This window comes from Nicotiana tomentosiformis, chromosome 5 (assembly GCF_000390325.3).
Source record: "Nicotiana tomentosiformis chromosome 5, ASM39032v3, whole genome shotgun sequence".
Taxonomy (NCBI): domain Eukaryota; kingdom Viridiplantae; phylum Streptophyta; class Magnoliopsida; order Solanales; family Solanaceae; genus Nicotiana; species Nicotiana tomentosiformis.
Window position 1 is genome coordinate 82,282,167 of NC_090816.1, and position 15,604 is coordinate 82,297,770.

The following is a 15,604-nucleotide window of genomic DNA, read 5'->3' on the forward strand; positions in this document are numbered from 1 at the left end:
TTTGCTACTTCAGGCCCGTATGCCTGAAGATACCCGAAAAGTGGGTACGTTTGCGATTTTATTTGCAAAGCGGGTATAGGTTAAAATGTGACCCAAAAACTGGGTATAGATGCAAATCCCCCTCACTTACCTCATGTGCAATATTTTTAATTTTTGACCATGAAAATCTGCTTATGATGCAAGGTGGTTAAAAGATAAAGACCACCCCCAGAAGTGTCATATTTCGGCAATTTGTTTGTGCAAAATCACCCATCCATATGGGCCTCAAATCTGGACCGAGTTTTGAGCGTGCAGGTTTTCAATTTCTACGGGCCAAACTTAAACTCGCAATTACAACGTGGAATTGCCCTGGAACTTCATTGATTTTGAATTCCATTTTCGTCCAGAAACCTTTCAAGAGAGAGGAGAATGGTGAAAGATCTGAGCAACGATCAAGTATCCTCCATGAAGGAGGCCTTTACCCTCTTCGACACCGACGGCGACGGTAAAATCGCCCCATCGGAACTAGGTATCCTTATGCGTTCACTGGGCGGTAACCCGACCCAAGCCCAACTCAAGTCCATAATCACCGAGGAAAAGCTCAATTTGCCCTTCGATTTCAACCGATTCCTTGAACTCATGTCCAAACATCTGAAGCCGGAGCCATTTGATCGTCAGCTCCGTGACGCTTTTAAAGTCCTCGATAAAGACGGTACCGGTTGCGTCGTTGTTTCGGATCTCAAGCATATCCTTACTAGTATTGGGGAAAAGCTGGAAGCTGCGGAGTTTGATGAGTGGATTCGAGAAGTTGATGTTGGATCCGATGGCAAGATCCGTTACGAGGATTTTATTGCCCGAATGTGCGCCAAGTGATTTCCCCTGCCTGTGAGTATATTTTTGCATTTTCTTTTTAGAATTTGAATCTTATAATTTTGATATTTGCAAATTCTCTATTTTTTGTTTATTTTAATTTTATTTTTATTTTGGCTTGTTATTCGTGTTAAAACTATTTCACGGATTATGTGTGCCCGTCGTGGAAAATTCAACCATTGAAATGTTTTTTAATGTGTGTGCTTCAGCTCATTTGTGTTTATGAAGAGACTAGTGAGAGTATGCCCGGGCTATGCACTTCATAGTTTTATTAAATATTACTTCTCATGAGAGGATCTCAAATATTTCTAGATATTTTTTAAAGAAAATTCTATATAAAGTCTTAAAAGTATAAATAAAAATTATATATTTATATGTCGGTTTGGTTTGGATTTTTTTACTCTTTACCAAACCAAATCAAACCAAACCTAATTGGGTTTTTTAAATGGTTTGTTTTTACTTATCAGTTTGGTGGGGTTTTTGGTTCGATTGTACACCCGTAACGTTATTCTTAAACCTCACTCACTTCTGCATTTAATCCACCATATTATTATTGTATATGGCAGTAGATGCCTTTAGGAGTTACTTATAACAATCTACTATTCTTTTTTTGTAAATCAAAATTAAATATGTGAACAATCCATATCTATATGTATATTTTTGGTACTCTCCTAAATGTTGGAGTGCAATTTTAGTTTCATTATTAAAAGATACTCTTATGTTAGAGTTTATCTTCAGACGATCAATAGTTGTTTCAAAATCACTTAAAATCATTAATAAGATAATTTACATAAAGTATTTTGTTACTCTATTTATTATATGTTTTAATAAAATCAATGTCATTTGCTTATTTGTGTACTAAATTTATGCTTTTCCATAATCTAGTAGCTGTGAAATTTCGCTTTTGCTTTTCAATCTTGTCTTTCTGATTCAGCTCCATGTAGATTTCAATATTGAGCTAAGAAAATCTTTTTCTATGTGAAAACTTAGTTTTATGTTTTTTGGATCTCACCTTATTGGATACTACTACTGTAGGGGTGGTAAATGGGCGGGTCAGATCGGATATGAACAGATTGAAAATAGGTAATGCAAAAATGGATAAAATATTTAACCTAAATGGATAGAAATTGGGTTAACCGGCGGATAATATTATCCGTGGCTTCTTAAATATGATCACTCTTGGTAGAATTTCTAGTTTTCCAAACTTGAATAACCCTCACTTTAAGTCTTTGCAAATATAAAAGTTAAACCCATTGGTTATCCATTTTTAAGTGGATAATATGGATCTTATCCATAGTTGACCCATTTTTAAAAAGTTCATTATCCAACTCATTTTTAGTAGATAAAATGGATGGATTATTTTTTTTATCTATTTTGCCACCGCTACTACTATATACTAACCGTAAAGTCAATGCTAAATTGGTGAAAGCTCTTGGTAGGAGTGGCATTTAATTTTCAACCTTGGGGGTAGGTCGACATTTTGATCTTTCAATTTGGTAGAAGACGTGACACTTTTTTTTGCTCCTATAGTTCAATCATTTGTTGAGGCACATTTCATTATTGTATTGGTTTATGCTCATTTTCCCCCATGTATTTCTGTCACGCCCCAAAACCGAGGAGCGTGACCGGCGCTCAACCGAGTGAACCCGACCGAGCAAGCCTGTTAGATTCCTTCTACCCAATTCATTCGTGAATAAAGAGGAGATGTACTCCGTTAATTAAATACTGAAGAGATTTTCATTAACCGCTTCCATTTCATTTCCATTAACAGCATCATTCAATATTTCCAAAATAGTACGAGTTTATAGATTTAATGAAAAACATGTTGCCAAATACTAACAGTTCTAATCCAATTCCCAACATCAAATACCACCCACAACCTGTCTACGGAACGTTTAAGTACAACTGAAGAGTAATATGGAAATGCCGGCAACAAGGCCCTGGCTATACCTCAACCACAAAGTACATGAGAAACAAAAGATGCATGACCCCGAAATGAAGTGGGGCTCACCAAATCGACTGAAAGGAGTGTACTGTTATCACTGATCAATGCCACCTGCTGTAGAATCACCTGCATCCATTAAAGATGCAGTGCCCCCGGCAAAAGGGACGTTAGTACTGTCGAATAGCACTAGTATGTATAGCTAGAAATCCTCTTTCAAACATAGAATGCCCATATGATCTATACGTGGAACACATAATATAATGTAATTGAAACAACCTGTACAAACAAGGACAACAAAAGGGGCACCTATTGTCTGCATTAATAATGTGTCTCATTAGACCGTCCTTAGTGTTCATATATCATATTATACACTTATGCGTTTCATAGACCGTCCATAGTGTTTATTCATACCGTACATCTATACCTCTTATACACAATGTACCTATGCGTTTCATAGACCGTCCACAGGATTTCATATCACAATGGATTTCATAACATAATGTACCTATGCGTTCACGGACCGTCCACAGGATTTCATAACACAATGTACTTCATAACACAATGTACTTCATAACACAATGTACCTATGCGTTTCATAGACCGTCCACAGGATTTCATAATACAATATACCTACGCGTTTCATAGACCGTCCATAGGATTTCATAATACATTATACCTATGCGTTTCATAGACCGTCCATAGGGTTTCATAACACAATGTACCTATGCGTTTCATAGACCGTCCATAGGGTTTCATAACAAAATATACCTATGCGTTTCATAGACCGTCCATAAGGTTTCATAACACAATATACCTATGCGTTTCATAGACCGTCCATAGGGTTTCATAACAGAATATACCTGTGCGTTTCATAGACCGTCCATAGGGTTTCATAACACAATATACCTATGCGTTTCATAGACCGTCCATAGGGTTTCATAACACATTGAAAATAAAAGTACAAATACGTACATCTCATAACCTTTCACACCACATATCACCTAATCCGTACTTTCAACCACTTACAACATTATTATTTCATTGGCTCTCTTGGCCATACCTATGATTCTTTATTCATGGCGCAATGGCCGTATTTCATATTCCACACTTTCACTTCTTCCTTTCATAGATTATCATCATCATAATTATCAACAAGTAGAATATTTCGGAAATCACAACTTTAAATTCATTAGTAATGAAGGCTTTAAACACAATCGATTTCTTTCCAATAAATGGAGTAGAATGATTGGCAATCGAAGTACAAATTAAAATCATACACAATTTTCACTCACGAATATGTAAGAACGCAAAACACATTGAAAATTACTTACAAAGCATAGCATTAGCCTAAACAACCACATATGAGCATCACTTGAGTTCATAAACTTTTAGCCGATTATATTGTCGAAGTCAATTTTGGAATAGTTGAGTTAAAGTTCATTTCATAATCTTTCTCACATTATTTCATTTCATTGGCACCATTGGTCACAAGTATAACTTTCACTATTGGCACGTTGGCCACACTTTATATTCCCAATTTACTGATTTCACTTCCAACCATCTTTATAGGTTATCACCAATAAGACATTCCCAATCAAGACTTTAGGTACACATATGAGCAATTGATAGTCTTAAGAATATTGAGATTTTCTCACACAATTTGGCATACTAGCTTTCATTTGAAATACGATTCAAGCCACCACATTTTAATACGCAACCCATACTTTGAAACTCACGGAAACATTATGGAATTCAATTCCAAGAGAGAAAGTTTAGCCAACATACCTCACTTGAGCTTCCTTACACTTTAAATGTTCCGGAATTCTTAGCAACTTCAATCTATTGTAGAAATATAACAAATTGAATCAAAATTAGGAAGATGATCATGGTTCTAGCTCACTTGAGCATTTTATCAAACACTAGGTGTGCATAAGGTTTCAATGTCCTTTTTATGAAGGATTCCATCATCCCACAACCCAATCTTTACCATTTTTAGCTCAAACAATCTTCCTACACCCTTTGATAACACATGCATGTAAAATAATTAACTCTCATACCCAAAAATTATCTTGCTAGTTACCTATTTTCAGAAAATTTCGAAATTAGGGTTTAGGGTGTAGAATCTTACCTCTAGGATGAAGACCTAGTGAGCTTCCCTTCTTAATCTTCCAAAACTTGAGCAAGAATTGAAGAAAAATTATTGAAGAACACCTTCTCACTCTAGGGCACTCTCTCTCACTCTAAAATATCAGATTATGTCTTAAAAATGGCCCAAAGAGTGTATTTAACGAAATAGGGTCGGGTTTTAAAAACCCAAAAATGGAGCTCCGGAACAAGGTATGCGATCGAACAACCGATATGCGGACCGCATATCGGTCGCATAATTGGTTACAAAATAGCCAAAAGAACTAAGTGTGCATAATGCACCGCATAACAGTTATGCGGTCGCATAATCGACCGCATGGTTGCTTCCAACTGACCCAATTAACTGCCTCACTCTGCTGCCATTATGCGATCCGCAGAGTGGTTGTGCGGTCGCATAATGGACCGCAGAAATGCACTATTCCGCCAAAACTTTTCGCATTGTTCAACCCAAAAGGTTCGAGCCGCGGCGAGCTACAATCCTTAAACACGTAAACCTAGTCCGGCACCATGAAACATTATTTTCTTCACAAATTCTACCGGGCTTTACACTTAAGTACTTCGAAATTTTTCGGGGTGTTACAATTTCAATATTGTTTTTTTTTGCTTTAGATGAAATATTACAAGGATATACTCCCTCCGTTTCAATTTAGATGAGGTAGTTTGACTCGACACGAAGTTTAAGAAAAAAAAGAAGACTTTTGAAACTTGTGGTCTTAAAAGCTTAAGGGGTATAAGTTTTGTGGGGCCATGACATTTGTGTGGTTATAAAAGCTTCTCATTAAAGGTAAAATTGGTAAAATGAAGAGTTTAACGTTGAATTATTTCCAAATTTAGAAATGTATCATTTATTTTGGAACAGAATAAAAAGGAAAGTACCTCATCTAATTTGAAACATAGGGAGTAATAAATATTTCAAGTATGATACAATTTATTTACTGTCGATACTAAAAGATCTAATAATTTTAAGATCTTTCATTGAAAGATATTCAAAATTAAAATAGAGATAACAATTGATTTTAAACATATAAATTTACAATTCTTTGCATGATCAAGTTTCTAATGATAAGTAAGAGTAAAAATAATTAATAAAAATCTCAAAAAAGCAATGCAAGTAATTAAGATAAAGACTATTTAAAAAGCTAATCACATCAAAACTTCCAAATTGCATAACAAATGATGAAAGTTTTTTAAATTTTTTTAAGCAAGATCTTAAGATAAAATTTTCATGTAATCATGTTAAGTATTTGTATATAGTTTCCAACCTTTAATTTACATCTACTGTACTTAAATTAAATCAAACAGTATCTCCAGTCAAATGATTTATTGTATGGATAAGAATACACCCAGTAAGTATTAAAAGTAACATTAGCCACGTGGTTATTAAATGTGCCCCATGATTTTCAAAGAGTTGTACAATGGCTATAAGAAAATTCGTATTCTTGCTCTGGCAAAATGATAAATAAAGAGTCAGCTGGGACCCACGTCTTAGAAAAGCTTTTGGATATAATGTGGTGATGTATGCTAAGATAAGCAAGGGGCAATTCGGTCTAGTCACTCAAATATCCATATGTCAGCTACAGTAAGATTCCTTTTTATCCAATCACATTGTTCCATTCACTTACCAGAACGCCCTTGAGGTGCCAAGCAGGCATGTTGACCTCCTGCTAGCTTATTCCTCCTTATTAGATAGTAATAATAATAATAATACGAGAGGTTGCCTTTTTTTGGTTGTTGAGAATTTCATGTACATTTACCTTATATGATACTGATATTTTCGATATTGGAAGTCAGTGCCATTCTTAGAAACCGACACCTTGGCCATGGGCAGATGTAGCTTTGGCTCGGACTTTTTGTGTGTGTGTTAGAAAAGTCACTAAATTAGTGTAAATAATAAATCAAATGGATTGTGGTTGCATTTCGAACTCGATCCTATATTGTTCAAATTCTGAATCCACCTCTGACCTCCCTTGCTGAATGGTGGCAGCATTAGAAGTTGAGAGAGGCATGATGGCAGGTGCTGGATGTGATTGTGAGTCAAAATGTACATGGTAATGCTGGTCGTGTGTGTGGGGTGGGGAGTTCAGATATGGAAAAAAGTTATTGCTATTTGCTACTAGAAACAAGTGGGCAGCAATGGAAATACTAGGAATGACAGTTAAGGAACAAGTGGAAAATATGTCACGTATTGGTAAATGGAGTCTTAGGAAAAACTTTAAATTTAGTGCTTCTTCAACAAATTCTGTACTCAATTAATCATAAACCCATTGTTCATCTTGTTTTGGCCAGATATATCAGAAACTTGCATCAAATATTTTTATGTGTTGTCAGTGACAGCTCCTAAATTGTAATACTACCAAGGATCAGGGCTGGTGCTAGAGTTTTTACTTTTGGGTGGCCAAGCGTTGGTATCGACTAAAAAAGCAAGTCGTTTACAGTGTGCACTGTGAGAAAATTTTCCAGTGCGATTTCTAAGTCTTTGTTTGTGTTGAGTCAAGAGTGGGTTGCTCTAGTGGTGAGCACCCTCCACTCTCAACCAAGAAGTTGTGAGTTCGAGTCACCCCAAGAGCAAGGTGGGAGTTCTTGGAGGGAGTGAGCCGAGGGTCTATCGGAAACAGCCTCTCTACCCTAGGGTAGGGGTAAGGTCTGCGTACAAACTACCCTCCCCAGACCCCACTAATGGGATTATACTTGGTTGTTGTTGTTGTGTTGTTTGTTTGTGTTGAGTCATTTTTTATACAAAGCAGGAAATCTTAATCTGATAGATTAAAATTTTTCAGGTCCTTTAAATTTTGTTTTTAATATACTTGTTTTCGAAAAGCTCTACGGAATATATTGAATTCAACGAAGCTGCCACCAAACTAAAAGTTTGCATACATAATTGTTGAAAATAGAAATATTTCTCCCACAAAAATATGCAAAATTTGTAGAGGGCGAATAATACACTCGGATGCCGGGTTTTGGGAGAGTGCGGTTTTGGGACTTTACTACTTTGTCGCTACTTATCCCTGCCAAGGCTGCTTTGTTCTTAGATATTATGAATATGAGTGTAGTAAAACATACATCTCTATCAAGAAAGTTTTTTCATTCTAATTTTCTTGGAGAGGCAGACTTGGTTTTGTTAAGAGTATCATTTATTCAGCTTAAGCCATAAGACATTAGTTTCAAGTTTACTGCTATACACAAATATTGAGCTCCCTCAATTCCAGTCTTTGTGACTGTATTTCAATTTGTTCCAAAATGAATGACATGTTTCTAAATAATTTTACATAAACTTTCCATTTTACCCTTAATTACAAGCTTCTGTAGCCACACAAGTGTTTTGGCATGCTTAAAACCATAAGTTTCAAAAGTCTTATAGCCACACAAATGTTATGACATACTTAAATTATTTGGATAAATTTGTGAAAGTGAAGTCGTTTGTTAGAACATGTCATATGAAGGCAGAAGTGACAAGTTTAAATAAACCCTCTCTATGTCCCGGGGCTTTGGTTCAACGGTGAAGCTAGTACAATGCAGAATATGTAGTAAGGTCACGTCTAGATTCTGAATCCTGGCGCAGGATGTGTGGTAAGCTACTTCAAGAGTTCGAAACCTGGGTGGCGAACCAAGCATGGTGTTTATGTAGAGAAGAGTGTAAAGGAGGTCCCTTTATCCGGGGAGTTCCGAAGCTAAAAATAGTGGATTTTTCTGTTATAAAGACAATTTAAATAAGTCCTCTCTCCTCTAGTCCTCTCTGTACTTTTTTTGATATCTGGAGATGATTCAGATAGACCAACAAGGAAAGAGAGTCTAATAAATTGAAAGAAAGACGAGGTACTTGTATGCTACAATCTCCATAGTAAATGCTATGCAAGATAACTGAAAAGGTACTTTAAACTAGAACATACTGCTTAAGGTTTTGGTTTATTGCTTCCATAGTCCTAATTAATGCGGACACTGTTTATAACGAGTCATGAGAAGGGGATGTGAGTGGTGGAGATAGCATTTTTGTGCTTTCTGGCATGGATTTGAGAATAAGGGCTTACCTTAAATGGTTGACAGTAATATTCAATAAAGTTATGCATTCACTGAAAGTTGAGCACGGATCCCCCTCCTCCTTATCTCTTATCTAGTTATGAGGGATAAATGCAGAGTTGATGGTTCATCCTTAGTGACCGAAATACCTTATTCAATTCAATCTATTCCCATTGTTCTCTTTTTTCTCCTTGTTTATTTTATTTATTTATTTTTTTTGTTGTGTTGGAGGGGGATGGGTGAGTAGGTTGCTGGAGCCACTTGGAAGAGCCTAGTAAATATAAGGAAAAAATCTTTTTTTTTGTACTGTTTCATAATATAAATATTGTTAAGAACTTGGCGACTCCTAAACTCAAAAATGGCCCGAAATGCCCATTCTGAGCTCGCTTTATGCTCTGAAACTTGACGATTTGGTTAAGGTTTGGGGTGGCATTATTAATAAGAATATCCGTTGAGACATCTGTGATAGTATTTGTTTGAAGGCTTTGAGTGACCTAACCTGTCTTACTGTACATTTTGCCTTGCAGGTGATTTTCAATCTTTTGCTGTGTTATTCGTTGCATGAAGCAAGTACCAGACTTTACCCTTTTGTAACTTAGTCTTCCGTTCAGCAAGTTCGCTTGCTACTTGACTTGACAGATTCTATTTGTTTGCTGTGATTGAAGAATTTGTGATTCAGATTATGATGAAATCCTGGATGTGCTATTTAGCAATTCTGATATGCATAGTCATCTAAAACCTAGAAGTACTTGAGGCATACAGTTGTTTTGTATAGTTCATGTCTTGTAACTTTAACCCATCATGTCCGCTTTTCCATTACCCTTTGTGCTGATGAACTTATCTGCATACCAAGTTATTTTTCATCTCCAATGCAGCATCAATCAATTTAAACTGAAAATATGTATGCAGCGGTCCAAAAGTTCAGCGAGCTGGGGTATTCATTATTTGGACTTAACTGGAAAAGCTCACTGAGCCAATATCGTCAATTATTTTGGGTTTCTTTTTATCATATTTGGTTTGAGTTTTCAAAAAGTTTCAGCTGTCCGTTTTGGTTTTGATTTTGGTTCTTTTGAGGAAATTGAAAAAGTTAAAATCGAAAAGAAAAGAGTTCCTGTAATGTAAGGTGTATAAAGAACAGAACAGTGAGAACAATTTTTACTTCTTAAAGCGGATACGGAATACAAGATGAAAAAATAAATAAAAAATAATTGGTTGAATGATTGTGGATCCTGTGGCTGCTTGTACTGTTTCTGCCCTCTTTAATCACTGAAATCAATCTGAAAAAGCATCTTTCATTCAGATGTCCGGTCTATGCTGCTCAAATTGCTCAGAAATCATAAAACTCATTAGGGCCGCGTTATTCACTCCGTGATTAAGACCACACTCATATTTTTTACTCTCAAACTACCCCGTAGCATGCTTTTCACCCCTCCTTTAAGAAGACAATGTGCTTTTTAATTAAATTTTTATTACTTAATTAATAAGTAAATGCTTCATTTGATTTTCTAACTATTTAAGTTTTAAAAAAATTATTTAAGTTAAACTATTTGTTTTGATGCAAATAATTTCGACCACGCCTATACTTTCTGCAGTTGCCCTAATTTGGACACCATGACTGACAATTCCAACTGCGTGATATGACAAAAATATTATGCTATTCTAGAAGTTGCATATTGGTCTCTGCTTATTTCTTGGTCAGAACTATAGTAGTACAATATAGGCAAGTGAAAAAGAACTATTGCAATTTGTTTTCTTATTTTAATATTTATCTATACGAGTAAAATGAGGCGATATCAAAATTCAAAAGGACTTTCATGGCAGTGGAATATCTTTTTTCTTTTGTATGATTATGTAAACAAAGTTTACAGCTATGCATCTCGGGAAGAAGAGCCTATTACTCACATCTATTTTGATTTACAATGTCTATAAGTTAACAATGGCAGGGCATGTTTCTTTAAGGCAGTGGAAAGAACTGTATTGGTAAAATTCGGCTCTGACACGCGGACAGATCGCATGATGACACGATATTGCTTGAAATAGATTTTATCCCTGGTACCATATAGTAGCGGAACATTGACCTCGCAAGTAAGTGTATATGAACCGATGACTCCTCCCCGGGAAGATGAGGGTTGTGTCCCGGTGAAGTACCCAAAAGATGGTTCCGGAGATTCATCAATAAAATAGTAGCTCGAGATTTGACATGGTCCTCAACCGTCCCCCGAAATATTAGGGATCCACTTATATCTCCCATGCCAGATACTCCTCCTACAATCGAGGAGTATCTCGGCAGTTGTTAACCACTTAGAGCAATATGCAAAAGTGGAATGAGCATGTGAACGTTAGACTTAGGCTATAAATACCCTCACTCCTCTATACTCGTATTCTGTTGAATTTTCTCTCAACTCACTCGTTATTCAGAGATGTTGTATTTTGGTCAAGCTAGGCAATCAACCTCTCTTTACTTTGTAACCATTGTGGCTCATATTGAAGCTCAATAAGATCATTCTTACTTTTGCTTATTTATTTTCATTGCTTTATTTACAACTTTTTAGCCTATTTCTTCTATCCATTCGACTAAGCTTTGATTCGAACCGATTGCTAGTGACCTCCTTAAAAATAAATTTAATTGTTTATTTCTGATATTATTTTTGGGTTAAACAGTTTGGCGCTCACCGTTGCCTCTAAAAATTGAGCGTTTAACTCAAAGTTCTGGTTGCTTTTCTTATTACAGGGCTCGCTTCTCACTTATTTGTGAATTTCCTTTTCATTTTGTAACTTAGAATGACCAGAAAGAACATCTAGCCGGCTGATCAAAGTAAGGCTTCACAATGTAACAACCCGATCGGCCGTTTCGAGCTTTAGTATTCCATTCGGTGGTTTGAGACTGTTCATATTATGTATTATGACTTGTGTCTATGGTTGGTTTCGATTTTTGAGTGGTTCGGGATTGATTTGGAAGAATAATTCTTGTTTTAGAAGCTTTAAGTTAGAAGAGTTGACCAAGTTTTGACTTTTGGGTAAACGGACTCAGAATCGGGTTTTGATTGTTCCGATAGGTTCGTATGATGATTTTGGACTTGTACGTATGTTCGTATTTGGTTTCGGAGGTTCCTAGAAGAATTCGACACTATTTGCCGAAAATTGACAATTTGAAGAATTTAAGAGTTCATAAGTTTGACCAAGAGTTGACTTTGATGTTATTGGATCCAATTGGTGTTCCGAGACTTTGGATATGTCTATATAGTTGAATTGAACTTGTATGCAAAGTTTGAAAGTAATCTGAAGTGTTCAAGTATTATTCAGACACTCTTTTGAAAGAATGAAGATTTAACAGCTTAAGAGAAATTCTATTCGGTTTGAGCCTCCATTCCTTGTTGTGATATTCCTGTGGGTTTTTTAGGCTTTGGATAAGTTTGGATGATGTATTTGTACTAGTTGGTAAGATAGGATGGGGTCCTGAGAGGCTCGATTTTATTTTAGATCATTGGTTGAAAACCTAGTTGTTATGGATTTGAAATTTTACCATGGTCAATATCCGGTCAAGATGACCTCTTTTCGGTGTTTTGAGTGTGCGAGCAGGATTGTAGCGTATTTTATGATTGAAATGCATATATAGTTTGTGTTCCGGAGGTTCCGAATGAGTTTTGGGTGCTAAAACGAAGATTTTCTTATTGCTGTTTTTTTCTGGTGTAAGTAATTACCAAAATTCCATTTGTGCCCCTGAAATTTTCAGATTTCTTTTAAAATTTCAAAACATCACATCTCCCTCATTTTAAGGCCAAATCGGGTGATTCAAGAGGCTATCCTGGGTGTGATCTCGCAAGGATCATGTTAGGCTTATCAAACGTGGGTTTCGGGATCATCTAGGATTTGATTCGAGTTGGGACACCTGCTGTACTTTTTTTCTTATTACGGAATTTATTTACTTTTTCTCACAAGGTTTTGGAGCTCGGTTTTGGGCGATTTTGGAGGAAATATTTACTACTTGGATTGTGGTAAGTATTTTTGACTTAAATTTATAATTATTTCATAATTCCAACCTCAATTTTAGTGTTTGATTAATGATTTGAATTGCAGAAATTGGAGGTTTTAGTAAAAACTTATTAAAACATAAATTGATGGTTTGAAGGCTGATTTGAGGTCGGAATTGAATGATTTTGGTATGGTTAGACTCGTATCAAAATGAGTGTTCAGAATTTGTAAGTTTTGTCGGGTTCCGAGGTAAAAGCCAGGGTTGACTTTTTGATTTTAGTTAAAGATCGAATCTTTATTATCCAAAATTATTTTCTATGGCTTTTATTTATGATATTACGTTATTTGGGATAGATTCGAGCCGTTCGAAAGTGAATTTGTGCGGGAAGGGCTTATTAGTAGATTAATTTAGTTTGTTTGAGGTAAGTATCTTGCCTAACTTTGTGTGGGGGAACTACCTCTTAGGATTTGGGTTTAATTGTACTATTTGAATTATATGAAAGATGTGTATACGAGGTGACGAGTGTGTACATGGGCTTATATATGAAGAATTGATCGGTTTAGACTCTTAGGTCACTTATAGGCATTTAATTAAAGTTGCTATTGTTTGTCCTATCTTTCACTATCAAGTTTATTCTTACATGCCTTAGCTAAAGTTGCTATTACATGTTCTATTTTTCATTTGTCGAGGTTACTCTTATATGCATTTAGTGGTAGTTGTTATTACATGTTATTTCACCCATTGTTGAGTTATTCTCATGCATTTATTTGTAGTTGCTAGTTCGTGCTATCTCTTTTCTTGTCGAGTCTAAGTTATGCATTCGATTTGAAGTTGCTATTTCATGAAAATGCCTTCATTGTTGAGTTATTGAAGTTGTAGTTGTTGAAAGCTATTAACCCGGTTGTGGTTGAAATTGTTGGTTATTGGAATATTCTGGATTTTGGCTCGTGACAAGTTGGTATCAGAGCTCTAGGTTCATAGGTGCTACGAGTCGTAAGCAAGTTTAGTAGAGTCTTGTGGATCGGTACGGAGACGTCTGTACTTATCTTCGAGAGGCTACAGAACTATTAGGAAATTCCATTTCTTTCATTCCTTATCCTGCAACATTGATTCATCTTAAAGCACATATCTTACATTCCCTTACATCCACTCGTATATGATATTGTGCACTCGATATCAGCTATGCACATATGGTTTGTGATGCTGCAGATAGGCTACGAGGAGGCCATGGATGCTTGATCATTATCTTGATAAGTTTTCCAGACTGATGACGCAGACGTGTTGATAGATCTTCTGTTGTTCAAGTGTGGGATGCAACAGGTTCTTGTATCTGGTTGGTGAGTATGAGCTTGGGAATATTTAATTGGTTGCCTAGTCATCGTGATCATGGTAGGGTCATGAGAGGATGTTGATTTGAGGATAGTTGGTAGTATTAGAGATTATGTGTTTTGTATGGGACTTCTATTCAATGAAAGGTACATGTTATCATTCAAGGAACTTGAGGAAGTGGACTTGACTGTCACGAGGATAGACATGCACTTAGTAGATGATTTGAGGTATCTTATGATTGGTGCTGTACGAGCTTATGAAGGTTGGTGTTGTGAATCATCTGATGTTATGACCTATGGCTTCACGCCAAGTGGGGGAGTCTACTATCGACAATCAGATTGCATGGTCATGTGTTATATCAGTTTTGGTCTGAGGTATATATATATATGGTATTAAAGGGTTTCCCAGAATTATATATGGTTAAGATCTAAGATTTGCATGGATAGTGCTGGGACTTGTGGTATTTCTGTAGCATTATTAATTCTAAATTTCAGTATCATAGAGGTTAGAGAAATAACTTCAGATTCACAAAAGGTCTCTTCAGAGTGGGTATCTCGGTTGCGGCATTATGGGGGTGCTTCAGAGGAAATATGACGGTTATGGGCTTTCGAACGACGTGGTTCATGCTAGGATCTCCTGCAGTGAGATTTGGTTTAGGATCATTGTGTACCGACAAGGAGAAGTGTTAACTTGCAGACAAGTCGAGGAGGATTCAAGGAAATGGGTCAGCTTGGTGGCATTGGGTTAGCATAATAATAAAGGTAATTGGTTCTTTTGGCGCGGTGATGCTTTAATGGTGTTTTGTGGCAATACTCATGGGTTTGGCAGCCTGCATGACTTAGTTGAGTTGGGGAAAATTTCAGCTCTGATGGCCTGGTTGCGTGCGGACGGATTTCAAAGAGTTCTTGATGGTGTCGGCCACGACTTGAGCCGGATGGCTGCTACCGCCATAAGGAATATGTTGCACATTATGATTTTTCTCCTGGATGGGGTCACAAGTTCTAGATAGCAAAAACGATTTTAGATTCTTAGAAGGATGCTATCATTATTTGATACCACCTGAGGAGGGTGCGCACATCAGAAGGCGTACTGTGTTTCGACTTGTGGATGCCTGACTAGTATTACGACAATCGCCTGGTTGATCAATCGTTGATGTTGAAATTTTGCTATGTGGAATGAAGGAATTATGGAAGCATTTCTCATGGACTGGTTACGTATGATGAATGTGCTAGTCATTTGAGTAGTATAGTAGGGATCGGATACAGAGATTATGGTATTATATGGATCTGAAGACAAAGAAGATTCTCAGAGGTAGCTTATTCCATGGTTGTGGACGGTGAAGGTATGTT

The 15,604-nt window shown here is 36.4% G+C and overlaps 1 protein-coding gene across 1 annotated transcript; it reads left to right on the top strand.

The window, feature by feature from the left end:
• Positions 1-333: 333 nt before the first annotated feature.
• Positions 334-9,772, top strand: LOC104098378 (probable calcium-binding protein CML14). Its single transcript, XM_009605094.4, has 2 exons — positions 334-864; positions 9,481-9,772. Exon 1 carries the CDS (start codon positions 409-411, stop codon positions 850-852), a length of 444 nt encoding a protein of 147 aa, XP_009603389.1. The 5' UTR covers positions 334-408; the 3' UTR covers positions 853-864; positions 9,481-9,772.
• Positions 9,773-15,604: the final 5,832 nt, after the last annotated feature.

What these genes read in the sequence shown, in the direction of transcription:
- LOC104098378 (XM_009605094.4), top strand. Translation starts at nt 409, where the DNA reads ATGGTGAAAGATCTGAGCAACGATCAAGTATCCTCCATGAAGGAGGCC.